Source organism: Eleutherodactylus coqui, chromosome 1, assembly GCF_035609145.1.
Source record: "Eleutherodactylus coqui strain aEleCoq1 chromosome 1, aEleCoq1.hap1, whole genome shotgun sequence".
Classification (NCBI taxonomy): domain Eukaryota; kingdom Metazoa; phylum Chordata; class Amphibia; order Anura; family Eleutherodactylidae; genus Eleutherodactylus; species Eleutherodactylus coqui.
The window spans coordinates 163,382,264-163,399,684 of NC_089837.1; the positions used below are offsets into that span (position 1 = coordinate 163,382,264).

At 42.8% G+C, this 17,421-nt stretch overlaps 1 protein-coding gene across 3 annotated transcripts; it reads left to right on the forward strand.

Annotated features, from left to right (window-relative positions):
- The first annotated feature begins 737 nt into the window (after positions 1–737).
- Positions 738–13,778, forward strand: FYTTD1 (forty-two-three domain containing 1). 3 transcript variants are annotated; one of them, XM_066602853.1, is made up of 9 exons: positions 738–907; positions 4,956–5,081; positions 5,166–5,275; positions 7,407–7,513; positions 10,124–10,220; positions 11,988–12,076; positions 12,265–12,333; positions 12,465–12,585; positions 12,747–13,778. In XM_066602853.1, the coding sequence occupies exons 1-9, from the start codon at positions 853–855 to the stop codon at positions 12,840–12,842; spliced, it is 870 nt and encodes a 289-aa protein (XP_066458950.1). In that variant the 5' UTR covers positions 738–852; the 3' UTR covers positions 12,843–13,778. The 3 variants fall into 3 exon arrangements, with proteins under 3 accessions (XP_066458950.1, XP_066458966.1, XP_066458958.1); XM_066602869.1 differs by having other exon boundaries at positions 11,988–12,049; XM_066602861.1 differs by having other exon boundaries at positions 5,166–5,269.
- Positions 13,779–17,421: the final 3,643 nt, after the last annotated feature.

The window sequence follows — 17,421 nt, forward strand, 5'->3', positions numbered from 1 at the left end:
TAATATGCAATTGTGCGCTCAAAAGATATGTGCCAATGCTTCCAACCATTGAAATAGTTAATTAGTCTAATGACTTCAAGATGTGTTCCCTTTTCCTGCAGTTACGCAGTGTTTTACGCATTTCCTCTTTCCATATTGCATTTGAACATCCCCATTTACGTCTACGGGGCCTTTTGGTGCGCTAATGCGCAGGAAAAATACACGCATGCGAACGAGCCCATAGAAATCAATGGGTCGAATCACTGCGTATTGCGCGTACAAATATGCCCGTGTGAAGACGGCTTTAGATGTATATAGCAGAGCGCGCACGGGACTCAGCGTGAGATTTTCGGTTGGAGCGCGGACTTCACGGGCAGGAACCAGGTAGTGTTGGAGTATAGAAAGTACATCCCCGACTCCTGTCACCTGCCCTAACAGCCCCATCACGTAGTCTCTGCTGCTTGAGGCACGTGACAGCTTCCCTTTAACTGTTTCCTATTAGCTCGATGGGTTTTCTAGACGAGCTGTACGCGTTTCCATAGGGCCCTATAACAAAGTACCCTCCGTGAACGTGGAAACACGACTAAAACCCAAAGGGGTCAGCTACAACCCATGTTGCATCTCATACAGTATGACGGCGGCCCGCAGCGCCCCCTGCCACAGCACAACTTGTGGTTACATCAGGTCCTTGCCCCTACAAAGATGGCCGCCGCGTAGTGATGCGGCGTTACGCCACACGTCAGCTGATGTAGCAGGCAGGTCGCTCAGTGCTGGGGCCTAGTCACCCATCGCTTGATACTGTTTAGAACGGCTTCCGGACAGCAGACGGGGCGCCAGAGACCTCTGCGGGGCGCTGTACTGCCGGGGACCGAGATGGTGCCGTCCACATCTGACATGACTGACATTGACAAGATTGATCTGTCTCTTGGTAAGGAGCTAGTCACCCAGACACTGCCCGTTCAGCTGGCTGCTGTCTCCCAGGGGCATCTCCTGGACATGCAGGTCCCTTCAGCCTGGCAAGTTAAAGAATATACACTTACTTCCCTTAGTTCTCACCCAGCTTTCCCATAGGCCAGACGGGCAAACCACAGGGGGCTTCCTGCCTTTATGCCGGTAGAGATGGGTATATGGTTGCCCGTTTTATACCAGGCGTCTCTACACATAGTCTGAGAATTAGTAATGGTGCCCAGCGTGGCTATCACTGGTTCACGCTCCTGCTTGATACTTCATTGCTCCAGCAACGTAAACAAGATGGCATAAGGGGGCACGTCCTCTTCGGTTTCGGCTCATTCAGGCTTTCCGGCTCATTGCTTCGATTTTGGAGCATAGAGATGGAATCGCGGTGGTGTCACGTCTGCGTTGGAACTTCTGGCTGAAAATACCGTAAGAAAAAGCGCTGCACGCGGCACAGTATCTTCCATCCAAAAGCTGGTCAGCTGGGTGCAAAGCGGGCGGACCCCGTTATAGCCAATGGGGTCTGCCCCGAGATGGAGGCATTCCATTGCGCAGTCCCCCTCTCCTGCTCCCCGAGTGAAGCAGGAAAGCGGAACCCCCAGAACACCCTTAGGCTGGGATCACATGGGACTGAAATCCCGTGGAATGACCGCATGGAAATACCGCAAGATTTCCGTGGGAGAAATGCAGCTACAAAATCCGCGGCCTTTCACCACCGACTTTGGAGTGGCTTCACTGCCTGTATTTCGCTGCGGCCATCTTTTCCCATAGAGAGGAGAGCGGCCACTGCAGAAACTGGAAAGAATTGGTATGCCGCGCCCTTGAATTCTGTGTGGCATATCCATTACAGCGCAGCTTGGCCGCCGCGGACTGGCCGCAGCGTGTGGACGAGACTTCTGCAAATCTCGTCCACTTTGCTGGCTAATCCCAGGATTAAGAAAGAGCGGGCGAAATGCCCATGCAGAAAGTTTGCACGGAAATTCCACAGCAATTACGCCCCATGTGACCCCAGCTTAAGACTCCTCTCACACATGAACACGTCAAAGTGCTGTGATTTTACTTGCACTTTCGGCCGCAGCTCCCTGCCGCCGACCGCGTGTTTTAGCACACCCCATCATTGTGATGGGTGATGAGCTGCACTGAAAGGCCAGGGACAGAGCAGACAGCGTTAGAAAATCGAGGCGCTGGAAGGCTCCATCCAGCGCTGCCATCAAACGCATGTCTGAGGCCCGATTGATTTCAACGGGAGCTTTATACCCCAATTAACACGGCGTTTTGATACTAGCGATACAAAGCGCCTGTGAGAGCGAGGCCTAAAACTATTATTTTGATGTCAGTGGGTTTTTTAAAAGCCAGAAAGCAAATAGAAGGAGTAAGTCCCTTTCAGTTTCTTTTTTTTTTTTTTTCTCTTAACGGAACAAACAGCGCAGTTTGCAGGTGTGATTGGGGTCTTGGGCTGTATTCGCAGGTGTGATAGCTGTCACTGAAAAACTGACCATTTTTCATCCGATTTCAATGTGATTTTTTTCCCCTGTGTTTGTCATGCATTTTTGTGATTTCTCTCCCCCCCCCCCCCCCCCCCCCCCCCCCCTGCGTAATTCAGACCCGTTTTTCACTGCTCTGCACTTCTGATTCTTTTTTCCATATGGTCCCAATAGTAACATGCATTAAGAATGGATCGGACTTCTTATTTTTTTGAACACTCCCATAGGAAATAGTGTTTAGAACAAGAATCTAAAAAAAAAATGTGTGATGTTTCAAATTCGATCTATTAGTCCAAGTGAAAAATTGCATGTGGGAATTAACCCATTCAAATGAATGGGTTCTTTTTCAGTGCGAGTTATGTTTGTTTTGGACTCGGACATAAGTTGCGTGTGTATATCGCCGGTATGAATACAGCCAAAGGTCTGGCTTTTACGTGTGCGTAAAACGCTGCGTGAGCCATCAAGCGTTTTACCGCTGTGGAACCAGCAGTGACCCGGCCTATCGCCACGTATGGCAGTGATCTTGTGCTGCTAATATCGGGCTGTTGTGTTTTTCTTAAAAATTATATAAATAAACATCTGTGGCACATTTATTATTGGGGTTGCGCCAGAGTTCTGGCAGATATTAGACACATTTAAGGCTGGGTTCACACAGGGCGGATTTGCCGTGGAATTTCGCAACGGCAAATCCTCCTGCGGCCGCTAATCTCGATGTTTGCCAGCCATGTGGACGAGATTTCTCAGAAATCTCGTCCACACGGGACGGCCAATCCGCTGCGGTAAGTTAGGCAGGAACCGCGGCTGCGGCGACCGCAGCCGCGGCTTTAGAATATGCAGCATGTCTATTTATTTTTTCTTTCCACTGCGGCCGCGCACTCCTCTATGGGAGTGCCGGCCGCAGTGGAAGAGCGCGCGGCCGGGCCGCTTCGAAGCCGCCGCAGGTTTTTCCGCGGCGGTTCTCCCGGTGGAAATCTCGCGGTTTTTGCTGCGGCCAAACAGCGGGATTTCCTGGTGGGAATCTGCCCCGTGTGAACCCAGCCTAATATTGGCGCCAAAAATGCCAGATGTTGCGCCTTCCTTTCCACTTTTGAGTGGAGTTCGGTTTTTAGATTTAAAAATTGACTTTAAAAAAAAAAAGTAATAAAAATTTGGCGCAGTCTTACTGCTCTATCCGGGTAGCATACAAAGTGACGCACATCTCTAGACATATTTAACGACTCACCACTCAAGCCAGTTTTGGCCTTTTGTGACCAAGCCCAATTCTTCAAATCTGACGTGTCACATGATGCGGTAATAACTTCGGAATGCTATTACTTATTCAAGTGGTTCTGAGACTGTTTGTTTGTGACACATTTTACTTTATATCCGTGATATATTTTGGTGTGTAATTTAAAAAAAAAAAGAGAAGATTTGAAAAAACTAGCATCTTTCAAAATTTGACATTTATGTGGTATGACTTTATCTATTTTTGACATTTAATGCACCTCATCAACTCTGCTGTCGGCCTTTTTCAAACGCCTGTGTGAGAGAGGCCTTACTGGGCCATAAAGAATTCAACTATTTCAAATAAAATGCAGGTTTAGCCCCAAATGTTTCATTTTTAACAAGGGTCAGTAGGAGAAAAAGTACCCCTCAGTTTGCTACCCAATTACTCCTGAATATGACAATGACCCATATGTTGATGTAATCTGCTGTTTTGGCACATGGCAGCGCTCCCAACAGAAGGAGTGCTGTTTGGTGGGTAGATTTTTTTTTTGGTAGTTTTTGGACATCATGTTGTATTTGCAAAGACCCCTCAGGTAACGGTAGAGGGAGAACCCCCCCCCCTTCCTTCCCAAAACACACTGCAAAAGTGACCCCATTTTTTTTTTAAACTATGCCCTTAAAGAATTCATAAAGAGTGTTTGGACCACACAGACGTTGCGTAGAATTTTTAAACATTGGTCTGTAAAATGAAATGTTAGTTTGTATCTCTATCCTGAATGTTATGTTCACAAGGAGCAATAGGAGTAAAAGCACCCAACAGTTTGGATTTTGACCCTATCAATGCCATCAAGTACCTTCTGTATATCCATAAAGTCATGTTCACATATGGCGGCGAGTCTTGTGAATCTTTGGAATGGTTTATACAATAAATCTGCCGGATGTGAACTCGCTCTAAAACTCTCTGACTCTAGTCACACTTCTGTCTGTGGTTTCCATCCTGGCTCTCTGTCATAAATAGTGCAGTATCTACACCTTTAGAATGATGGAAACCAGCTCACCATTTTTTTGTCTTCATTCTTCTGTTCTGTAATGGAGTCTTATACAGAAAGACAACTTAGAGTATTGTCAGGCGGTTCCAAAAAGCATTAATGTAAAATATTAACATAATAGGTGTAAATATTGAATATTAGATGAAAGTCAGTGATGTGGGGAGAAGTAACATTGTATATTGGGGTTAGAGCTAGACATTTTGATATTCCCTAGTCCTCCATTCTGGATTTGAAGATCTGGTGCGGTTTAATTCCTCCTTTATTCATTCTCCCTCTCCCGCAGATGACATTATCAAGTTGAATAAGCAAGAACAGCAAAACCAAGCCCTGTTCAGCGGAGGAGCACGAACAAATTCTTTCCAGCAGTTTAGAAATAATAAGAGAAAATGGGGTGCGCGACGCCAGACTGGTACGTGAACATGTGGCGGTATGTTCATTTTCTAAATGCTAACAGGACTTTATTGATCCCCTTTTTTTCCCTCCTTCTTTGCAGGTGCTGGAAACATGGGGGTGCAAAAGCGCCCATATGGTGCCAAGACAGCTTTGCGTAGAATGTCCTCTTGGAGTGGATTTGGTCCTTTGAATCGTCCACTTCATGTGAGGGTAACATATTCTCCTTTTCACAAGGTTATGTTACTCATTTACATAAAATTTTGGTAATTGGACTCTGGGACCCCAGTTTCTGACTTTGGCATGGGAGAGTAAAGTTTCCTACTATCTTCGCACCCGTTTATTTAGTCATTGATATTTATCTTGACTTGTGTCACACAGTTAGGAGTCAAGTCCTTTAGTATCAAGTTTTCCTTTCATCAACACAGCTTTGTTCACCACAGTGTCTTCACCGCTTATTACGCGTGCGCTGCACAGATGCGTGAAACGCAGTGAATGGAGTCAATGAAAGTCAAAGGACTTTCGTTGATCCATGCACACTGGCGTGTGGACACGGTGTATCAATACGCTTGAGAAATAGATTGCAGCATGCTCTTCCTCTGTGTACGCACACATCGTGAGCACTATACGTTTGTGCAGGCTGCCTATGCTGTGATGGTTCTGTTGTCTGATAAATCTGAAGAGTCATCCTGTCAGTAGCATATACTTCTCTGAAAGATTAAGCCATGCCTGTGTTAGAGTGAAATTGCAAATGTCCCTTTAAATCAGTTCTAGTGTCTTTGCACTCCTGTTCACATATATACAGTATCTGCACAACCACTTGTGTTTGGATTTGCTAGTAAAAAGTTCACATCAAGCAAACGAATAATGTCCGGGAGTGCTGTGATTTTAATTACTCTTGGCTATGGTATTAACCACCCTTCTGCCGGCACCTCCCAAACTGTACGTGTGTACAGCCCTTTTATACCTACTAAAATATCAAAATGTAGCATAATAAAACGTTGCAATGAAATTCTAGAATTGCAATGTAGTAATCCTAATAAGTAATGGTGATGTAACTATAGCCAAGTTCAAACAGTAGCCTGCATAGCTAAAAAAAAAGAACAAACCTGACAGGTAAGACTTCTATATAAATATAAATGCGAAAACCCTCACTGATTGATTGACTCACTGACTGACTCATCACTAATTCTCTAACTTCCCAGTGTCATACAGATTTGAAGCTCAGGTTCTAAATAGGGAAAGTAATGGGTTGCAACTTGATTATTCAATTCTAAGTGTGAAAACCACAATACATGAGGGTCCTTTTCTCAGAAACTATAAAGCCTAGGGAAATGATTTTCTTTTTTGAACACACACACTACCTTCAGGTCGTGGAGCAGGCCTTTTTGAGAAATTCATTGTTCGACCTCACCTCTCTGTGGATATGCTGCAGAGGATCTACCTCGCCTCCGTGTGCGTCTGCTGCAGCGAGGATCTACCTCGCCTCCGTGTGCGTCTGCTGCAGCGAGGATCTACCTCGCCTCCGTGTGCGTCTTCTAGGACTTGCCCTATCTTCCTGCTGTTCTTTGAACTTGCACGCTATGGCAATGCGTTTAATGGCCCAATTAAAAAAAACAAAAACCTTGTTCATGCACAACTACGTCCCCAGGGGCTAGTGTAGCTGAGCGTACGCCCGTGTGTTTTGTGGCAACACCTCCTAAAACACAAAACAATGAGTTAAACACGAGACCAACAACACATGGTCACCTCCACGTGGTGTTTCCTGGGGAACTAGTAGTGCAGTAGGACCATGGTCCTGTATTGCCTAGACATATTTAACAGTTAGAAAAGAAAACTCCCAAAGTCAGCATCTCCTTGGTCACATTTTATTGTTCCCATATAAAAATTTGCAATGATTTGGCGATGCAGCCATTCCCAAGCATATGAGCTGGCACCTAGCTCAAACTATATAGTATGTCCATCTGCACATGTCCGAATTACACTTGCATGTGATAAGGGGGTTCTGGACCTATTATTCCAATTAGGAAACTAAGAACGGGTACATGGTTCCCAGATCTTATGATTGATGGTTGAATTTTGGCAGGATCTCGAACTGCAAGGTACTCATGCTCTGTTAAGTGATAGGCAGACAGACAGATTATATATTTTGTTTTATGCTGTACCGTTGATGCAACATGGAGAGTTTACAATTTTAACTATTGTTGCATCTGCAGTTGGTAGGAGAGCACTCAGTTGTATGTAACTCACACTATTTCGCACTACTGGAAAGTCGCACTAGTAAAGATCTCCATGTAGCCCCAGCCTTAAACCCCTCTTATATACTTTTCTATTACCTTTGTAGAATTCAGCGTCTCAGCGGCTGCCTTTCAGGAGAAAAATTAACTATTCAAGATCCATGGATTTGACAAGCAAGTCTTCATCAGCATTACACAGATATCCCTTTAACAGGCAAGTTAGATTTGACACAGATTTTAATGCATAAAATGTCTTAGGGTGGATTCATATCCAGCATTTTTGGGAAAACTGCCTCACTTTTGGCGCCATTTTTTTTTTCATTAGTATATTTTTTTCAAAAAATGCTGTGGTCAGACTTTACATGATAGTGAAATGTAAATTGCACTGAAAACAATATATTTTTCTTTATTGCCTTAGGGCTTATTCAGACAGGCGTATATCAGGCGGGTTTTCACGCCCGGCCGATATACGCTGTCCCTCTTCAAGGGGAGGAGGCAGGCCTGGCCGGGGGGCTAGTGCACTGAGCTCCCGCTCCCCATCCTTCCCTCACCACTGTTTTTTAATGGGAGGGGTTGAGATGGGTGGAGCTTGGCTCTGCCCCTCCCTCCCATTGCAAGCAGTGGCCAGGGGCGGAAAGGGGGTTAGAGCTCAGTGCACTAGCCCCCTGCCAGGCCCGCCTCCTCCCCTTGTAGAGAGGGACAGCGTATATCGGCCGGGCGTGAAAACCCGACCAATATATGTATGTCTGAATAAGCCCTTGGAAGGTGCTTTCACACGGGACAGAATAATCTGCAACACCGTTGCGGAATATGCCATCCTGGAATTTCGCACCAAAATATGCACGTTTTAACTGCGGATTTTGATGTGTATTGCCGGCAGAATTATGCCATCCGCATTCGTCTGGTACCATTTTGTTTCCAAAATGCAGCATGTTGTAGGTATAACTTTTTGTTTTTCCCCCTCATAGGCTCCCCTAAAGAACATGGAAAAATGACAGTTTAAAAAAAAAAAAAAAAAAAAAAGCTTAGAAATGTATCAAAACAAAAAAAGCCACCAAAAACTTCTGCAACTTTTTGTTATACTTTGTCTCATTTCCTCACCATTTTTAAGATCTATGCCATCAGTAAATGAGAACACTGAGGGCTCATACACACAGGCACAAATACGTCATGTATTAGCTGTGAATAAAACCCATTTATTGGGTCCATTCGCATCTGCATATTTTTCACATAAGTTTTCGGTTGTGTGAAAAAATACACAGCATGTCCTATTTTGGTGCATAATATGCACCCAAATAGACCTTAGAACTGAATGGGCTAGAGCAAATACGCATAAAACATGTGATCCTTGGTTTTTATACATAAACAATGGGCCCTTCTGTATATTTATTTGCTAAGAAGGACAGGGAATAGGTATTGTTGGGTCTGTGAATACGTAATGTGAATGAGTCTAACATGCACATGTGAATGAGTCTAACATGCACATGTGAATGAGTCTTAAAGGGGTTGTCCCGCGCCGAAACGGTTTTTTTTTTTTTTTTTTTTTTTAACCCGAACTTACCCGAACCCCGGCGGTCCGGCGTCTTCATACTCACCTGCTGAAGATGGCCGCCGGGATCCTCTCTCTCTGTGGACCGCAGGGCTTCTGTGCGGTCCATTGCCGATTCCAGCCTCCTGATTGGCTGGAATCGGCACGTGACGGGGCGGAGCTACACGGAGCCGGCATTCTGCACGAGCGGCCCCATTGAAGACAGCAGAAGACCCGGACTGCGCAAGCGCGGCTAATTTGTCCATTAGAGGCCGAAAATTAGTCGGCACCATGGAGACGAGGACGCCAGCAACGGAGCAGGTAAGTATAAAACTTTTGATAACTTCTGTATGGCTCAGAATTAATGCACAATGTACATTACAAAGTGCATTAATATGGCCATACAGAAGTGTATAGACCCACTTGCTGCCGCGGGACAACCCCTTTAAGTACATTCACAGGCTGCAAACCCGTTCATACTTGCTTCTGCTTCCTGTCAAGAATTTAATACTTTTGTATTCCTTTTAAGCAATGCTCTGTGAGTTAACAGCCTGACCTGTAGAATAATTCATCTTAACAAACTACCCTAGAGCGTTTCTGTACTGTAGAAAGGCTCTTATAAAAGAATTGGCAAAAAGAGTTCCTGAACAAATTTAAAAAGTGTACTATTTTGTTAACTTTCTATTATTGTTTTTTTAAGACCTAAGATGAATACACACATGAAAAATCGCAGCATGCTCCATCTTTCCTGCGGATCTGCACGGACGGCTTCCGTTGAAGTCAATGGTGGCCGTCTGACTCATGGTCCATCCACACTTGACATTGTGGATGTGCTGCAGATTCCACGGGAGAAGCAGAAGTTTAAAAATAAATTTTGTACTGCGCATGTCAGACAGCGAGCTGTGCGGATTATCTGCAGTACAGAAGAGAAGAGGAAAATATAGGTACACGTGGGTATCGGCTGGGCACAGAGTCTGTTTCCGCTGTGGGCGCCCATAGTCAAAAAAGGAATACAGTTGCATAATTTTTTTTGTTCTCCTTCTAGACTGGTCCTATTAGTTTTTTGCCATTAATAGGTTTATACAAGGACAGCTTGTTAAGTGTATGCTGTAAGGAGACACTTTTGTCATCTGTAAACATTTTTAAGTTGTCTGTATAGTTTCTGGTATCCAAAATATGTGACTGACAATGGGCAAAAACTGACCATGACCGAAACTGAAAGTAATGAACTAGAAAAAGAGACGTATTTTGATATCTAAATGGAGTTGCTCTTTAAATCTTGTGTTAATATTTCAGCAATTACTCAAATGCAAACACTTTTAGAAGTGGACTGAGAATGAGGCAGCAGAGAGACACTCGGCAAGCCACATACTTTCTTCAAAGAGGCCTCAAGGTAATAATAACCATCTGAAAGACCTTTTTTGAACTGACTGTATAGACATAAAATCCTGGTTCCACACTTTAGATATGTCGGGCGATCCGTCTCGTTTGATGGCATATGCCAAGAATGTCATGTTTAATGGAACAGCCTAGCATCCACACTGCCACAATTATGAGCATGGTTGAGTGATAGAGATGAGCGAGCGTACTCGGCCATGCCCCCTTTTCGTCCGAGTACCGCGATTTTCCAGTACTTCCGTACTCAGGCGAAAAGATGTGGGGGGTTGCAGCGGGGAGTGGGGGGGAGAGGGGGAGAGAGAGAGGGCTCCCCCCGGCGCCCCCCGAATCTTTTCACCCGAGTACTGAAGTACTCGAAAATAGCGGTACTTGATCGAGTAATTACTCGAAACGAGTATATTCGCTCATCTCAATTGAGTGAACATGCTGTATGGTGTCTTCAAAAAAAGCTTTATGAGAAGGAAGGGAAAAAATCTTAATTGCGCCATTGTTTTTTTAAAATTTTGTATTTTTTTTATTTTTTTTCCCCCGCGTTCACTCTGCAGTAATATGCTGGCTTTGTTCTGCAGGTCAGTCCAATTATGGCGATACCAAATTTTTATTAACATACATTGATGGAGCCCTGTGAGAGCCTGCAGCTTGTGTTTTGCAGGGCAAGGTCTAGTTTTGATTACTTTTTGTGGCACGTGCAACTCTTTATTCCATTTTTTTTATTAGGAGGTTTCGCAATAAAAAAACAATTTAAAGGTGTTCCTTCTTTTGAGACGAATGTGATATTTTAGTAGTTTGGACTTTTTATGGACACAGCGATTCCAGTTATGTTTAACCCCTTGTGTGAACAGCTTATTTTGTGGCTTAGGGAACAAGCAATTTTCATAATGGCTTTGCAAGGGTCATAACTTGTTGATCTAGTCATATGAGGGTTTGTCGTGTGTTTGTGTATTCTTTTTATTTTTATTTTTTTAATATAATTTCGGACCAGTTTTATATTTTAATGCTCCCACATATATAATATGTAAACTTTTTTTGGTATAAATGTTTTTGTTTTTTTTGGAGGGGTTGGGTAGATGGCTATAACTTCTAGAAATTCTGCTATAGTTTTTGTGTCTTGTCTTTATAGTGTTCAGTATTTGGTAAAATTAACAATGCTGCAATATAAAGTTTCTATAGAATTTTTTTTTTCTAGTTTAGCACAATATTTTTCAAATAATTGTATTAATTTCCATCAAAATATAGCAGTGTATTAGCCCGAGATATACCCCGCACAGGGGGATTCCAAAACGGAACATTTATGAAACAAAACATAACCTAGTTAGAATTAACGAAAAATCTGGGTAATGACTCATATTCATATATATTGTATCACATGTATTTCTTCAGGTTTGCTGTCCTCTGTCTCTTCAATAGGACTTCTGTAGAAGCACAATATTTTTAAAGACCCATAGCACTTTTTTTTTTTCTTTTTTTTTAAAGCATCAGAGCTATGTGAGATCTTGCTTTTTGTAATTTTTATTGGTACCATTTTGAGACACCTGCTTAGAAAATCCCTTTAATCACAGGCAGCTCTTCAAGAATTCTCAATGTAAACACATTCAAGGCATCAAAGACCCACACGTGGTTAGCTGGAGGACACTACCACCTTTAGCAGCAAACTTGATTTTGAAAATTCAATGCAGTAGTAAAAGCAAGATTAGCCTGCATTGCTTTCTGCATATGTGAACATGAAGGGGAGTAGTAAGCCGCTTCATTTCTTCTATTTCAGGTACAGGCAAGAATGGACAGAGACCAACGTGAGGAAGCTCAGGACCTGAACAGAAATCATGCGTCTCAGGACCTGAACAGAAATCATGCGTGAGTTTTAGGTCTTGGTAATCTCTAAGTAATTAACGTGTCCCAGAATTGCTATTTTTCTCAGCTATGCTCTGGCCGTTGTGTCCCTTTTCAGTTAACAAAACATTAATCTCCCATTGCTGTAGACACATTGTGATTGCAAGGAGCTGATGGAAGAATTAGTTCTATTTACTTCTATATATTTTCAGATGGAGGACATCTATGAACAGAAGTGGTCTTCTGACTGTATCATTTGGTAACCCTTCTGCTGTACCAAGGTGCGTAGACTTGAGTCATAGTAAATGCGTAGTTGTTTGTCTTTTGTTTTTGTGCATTCTCTGGTCTTTTCATAAACTACAAAATAGTGAATTTGTCTAATTGTTTATGGTGTCATGCTTGCCTTCAATAGTACTATGGGAACAATGTTGTCGAGGCCTCCTTTGCCTTTTTTGTTGAAAAAAGAAGGTGCAGAAGCAAAGATTCCTAAGGGGGTTCCACTCGACTTCGATATAAACAGCGTTGTTAAACAGGTAAGATGTCGTTTTGTTTTTTTTCCCCCACTAAACCGTCATCTTCAGAAGACTACTCCCCTATCCTCGAATTTATACAATGAATCTTGCCTTAATATTGCTGATTTATATTTCCCAGTGCTCAGAAAGTTAAGTTTTGCTGTACCTCTTGTTTTCACTAGACTGGAATCACACTGAACGAGCGCTTCAAGATCCTGAAGGAGCAAAGACTGTCTCAGACTCTGAACAAAGGAAGCAGATTTGTGACTGTGGGATGAGAGCTCTTCCTTATTTAAGGCTGTTCTCTGTTTACGTTCGCTTTTATTTTTTACCTGACTTTAATTAGAGACTGAAAAGTAATGTACGCCCCCCCACCCACACCCCCCTTCCCAGCACCAAGGATACGGCTCTTCATATTTGCGTTTTTTTTTTTTGTTGTTTTTTTTTCCAGAGCTCTAAAGTGGAGAACTTTCATATTGTTTGTACTGTGAACTATGGGTAAAAGAATTTATAAGCCTGGAAAAGTGACATGGAAATCTTCATATACTACTTTTAAATCTTGACTAGTATCTGAATACTGTTATGAATACTGATACGTAGTCAATATTTTTTTTTATTTTGCCAGAGGAGATGGTTTCCATGTTATAATGGACTGTTGATGTTTTCCTACACTGTTCTTTCTTGTACATTTTTAAGTATGCTCTACAACCTGTATAATTGGTAAATATTGAAGTCCTTCAAACAATGGAGGTTTACCTTATTCCACAGATCTTGCATTTGGGCAGATCGTCTGCTGAAGTCTTGGTACTGTGGATTTGCCACGTGACGGGATATTCACTCTGATTCCATTTGCATTCTGTCAGCAGAACGTTCGTTGGCTTCATCTTGAACGTTTGGAAGAGTTGATCAGCAAGGATTTCTAAGCTGGAGTATTAATCTCATCGTTGGGTTTGATGAGAAACAACATTCTGCTTGTTTAACTATATAAAGTGTTGGCAAGCATTTCGCCAAGAAAGGCACTGGAAAGTGTTGCTTGGTAGCATTTTGGGAGATATTAATGTTTTGTTAGCAGCGCGATACTTGAGGTTATGGTTGGAATCTTTCCAAGCATACAGACCATACATTTTGTCTTGGTGAATGAGAATTTTGCTACAGTTAAAATGTTGATAACCATATTGTATATCTTTTTTTTCATAATAAACAGTTCTACACAACTGTTTCTATTCTGCATTTATGACACTCTGTAGGCCCCCTGTCCACGGACATGATTTAGCCGGCGGTAAATCGCCGGTGAATCACGCCGGCTGAAGCTTTCCATAGCGTTGCAATGGAAAGCATCGGCCCCGTGTCCACGAGCGGAGAATCACTGCGATTCTCTGCGGTCAACCTATCTGTCAGATAGGCTGACCAGCGGACATTCATCGGGCGGCGGCTCCTGAGGCAGAGATTCACCCCGGGACTTCGCAACACCCATGGACAGGGGGCCTTAAGGGAACCTGTCAGGTATTTTATACTGCTTTCCCTGAGGGCAGCATAAAGTAATAAGACGTGTTTATTCTATCACTCTGTTTTGCGTAGTAAAGCAGCAGCTCCCTGCATGTAGTTCGTTGAGCACCTGCAGTGCCCAGTAGGAGATTGGTCTGGCGTATTCGCAATGTGACTTTTTTTCTGGCTATTGGGCCACTCTCACCCAAGCGTTTTTCTTTTCTCCTGCTTTTAACTCTGCGTTTTCAGCGCAGCGTTAAATGCTGTCAATCTCTACCATTGATTTCAATGGAGCTTCTCAGACAAGCATTAAAACAGTGTTTTCAATGCTGCATTTTTCAAGCCGTCTGTTCTATTTTCATGCGTTTCTGCGTTTAAAATGCGATGCTTAGCCAATTGAAAAGAATGGGGTGCTAAAAACGTGGTAGAAGGTGGTTACCGTGTGTTTTTTTTTTGTTTTTTTTTTCAGTTTTATAGCTGCTGAGAACGCTCTCATACATGCTTGTCAGCGCAGCTGTAAACACCGCTTTTACAAACGCATGTGTGAGAGTGGCCTTATACTACATACTGAGAAGAATGTCAATCACGGCTGGTGGATGGGGCGAGCGGCACCTCCAGAATATGCCAGCCTATTTCTCACACCTGATGCTGTGGGAGTAGGAACTAGGCAGTGCAGTAAAACTACACAACCTTGCCCCGTAAGTGACAGAACTCTGGAATCGGCATGTCTGCAACTACTTTATGCTGTTCTCAATGAGGGAAGCGCAAAGTATCTGGCAGGATTCCCTTTTAAAGGGGATTTCCACTTTTTAACTAATGTCTGAGGGCTGTCTAATGCAACTTGCATCTGAGAATCTTGGGCGCAACTTTTCAATTGCCTATGTGCAATCAGGCAGCAAAACTATGCATGCATCACTAGAAAAATTATCTCCGAATCAATAAGGTATGTAATAACAAATATTCCTGGACACGATCACAATGAGCCATATCTGCTCTTCTTACCTATTTATCATATGGGTGTGTTCACACAATATATTTCTAGTGTGTACAATGATGCATGGTCATCGTTGCTCAATTGATCAATGTAACTGCTTGTATGGTCCTGTTTACACACTCTGTTCCTGATTGAAGGACACTAGCTAAATGCTTCCAGTTGTAACAATCTAGCACAGGTGATTAGAGCCCAATCTAGTTCTGTCCCAGAGCAGTTACCATAGAAAACATAATGTCAGTGGCCATTGCATTCATTTCACTATTGCATAATAAACCTCGCCCACAAACCCTTGTAATAAGCCATATTAGTAGACCACCAATGCATTGCACTAGAGCAACTGTGAATTGAAATGGAATTTAAATACATTCCATATAAAAATGACAGGAACATATGCTATGGGGACAATATGGCCTGTTTTGTTTTGATCTGTTCAACCCCTGCTTCTTTCTATGGTACTCGGTGATGGTGGGCACGTTACTCCTATCATTTTTAATCCATAGTCCTTATCTTTTTGTACATTCATGTAATTATTTTAAATGAACCCACTCTCTAACACCCGTTGTTCCCATACTGTAATATGTCTGAGTCTTTGTTTTAGACCCCGGCTATTATCTCTTCGTTTATTTTGTTATGTTTAATTATTTTAATAAAGACATAATTATAAAGACAAGAACAATAAACGCAGACTAAATGACTTATCAACTGATACAAAGGCAGAGAGGACCCTGACTGTGTGCGGGCTTAGCCTACAAAGGAAGGGGACAGTGGGTGAAGGTAGAAACTGCGCTGGTAGAAGGGCTCTGTTGGCTGTAGACTTTTCTGAAGTAGTATGTTTTCAGATTGTCTTTTACAGCTTTGCAAACTAGTGTAGAGTCCACTCTGTTGTGGTAGCAAGTGCCAGAGTATAGGTGACACATGGGAGAAAGGTTGGAAAAATTGTGTGAAGAGGTGGGGTGATTGGGCAGTGGATTTGAAGATGGATTGGAGGGGCGGAAGAGCATTGAGAACGGCATGCACTAGTATTTTTATTGACTCTGTTCAGGAAAGATTGTATCTGAGAGATGTTTTTGCATTGGAGGTGGCAGGAGGGCGCTAGGGCTTGTAAGTGTGGTTTGAAGGAGAGGGCACAGTCAAGTGTTTTACCAGGGCAGCAGACTTGTGGGACTGGGGAAAGTCAATGATAATAATTGAGAAGTCTGATAGTGTTATTAACCCCTTCATGACATGGCCTATTTTGGGCTTAAGGACGCAACAATTTTTGGCGGATTTTCTTCTCCGTTTATCAAAAGCCATAACTTTTTTATTTTTCCGTCCACGCGGCCGTATGAGGGCTTGTTTTTTGCGTGGCGAACTGTAGTTTTTATCGATGCCAATTTTGGGTACATAGACTATATTGTAAAATTTTTTATTTTTTTTTTAATGATAGCAGAGAGAGAAAACGCATCAATTCTGCCATACATTTTTTTAATTTTTTTTTTTTACACCGTTAATCATGCAGCATAAATGAGACTTTCCATTTTTTCTGCAGACCGGTACGGTTACAACGATACCAAAATTCTAACATTTTTTTTTAGGTTTTCCCACTTTTCTGCAATAAAAACCCTTTTTTTTGGAAATCTTTTTTCTATTCTAAATTGCTGCATTCAAAGTCCCGTAACTTTTTTATTTTTTGATGTACAGAGCTCTATGAGGGCTTATTTTTTGCGAGACGAGCTGTAGATTTTATTGGTACCATTTTGGCATACATACGGCTTTTTTGATCACTTTTACTGCGTTTTTAGTGAGGCAAAATGCTAAAAATGAGCATTTTGCCTCACTTTTTTAGCTTTTTTTTTAGCGTTTTTTTCCGTGCACAGTCAAAAGCATGTGCAACTTATTGTACGCATCGTTACGGACGCGACAATACCAAATATGTGGGGTTTTATTTTTTTTTACCTTTTTTTTTTTTATGCTAATCTGAGAAAAAGCATAAAAAATGGTTTTCTTACTCTTTTTTTTTTTACATTTTTTTAAATTCATTTTTTAAATCTTTCTTTTTTTTACACTGTTTGTGTCCCTCTGAGGGACTTTAATCACTGCCCTGATGATCGCTGTCATAAGGCATGGCAGAGCTACTGCTCTCCCATGCCTTATCGCTCATACAGCGATCTCAGGCATAGGCAATACAGGACGCCAGTGTGACAGTGTGACGCCATGGTGACAGGCCGGGCTCTCGCGATGACATCGCGAGTTCCGGCCGGAGACACAGAGGGAGCCGCGCACCCTCTGTGAACTCTTTCCCTGCCGCGATCTACTTAGATCGCGGCAGGGAAGGGGTTAACAGTGGCTGGCGCATCTCCGATGTCGCCCCGCTGTTGCAGCGAGACGCCGGCTGTGAC

Bases quoted from the DNA above. Each gene is read 5' to 3' on its own strand.
- FYTTD1 (XM_066602853.1), top strand. From the start codon at position 853: ATGGTGCCGTCCACATCTGACATGACTGACATTGACAAGATTGATCTG. The intron at 10,221-11,987 runs GTAATAATAACC...CTTCTATTTCAG, and splicing joins TTCTTCAAAGAGGCCTCAAG to GTACAGGCAAGAATGGACAG. The intron at 12,077-12,264 runs GTGAGTTTTAGG...ATATATTTTCAG, and splicing joins GACCTGAACAGAAATCATGC to ATGGAGGACATCTATGAACA.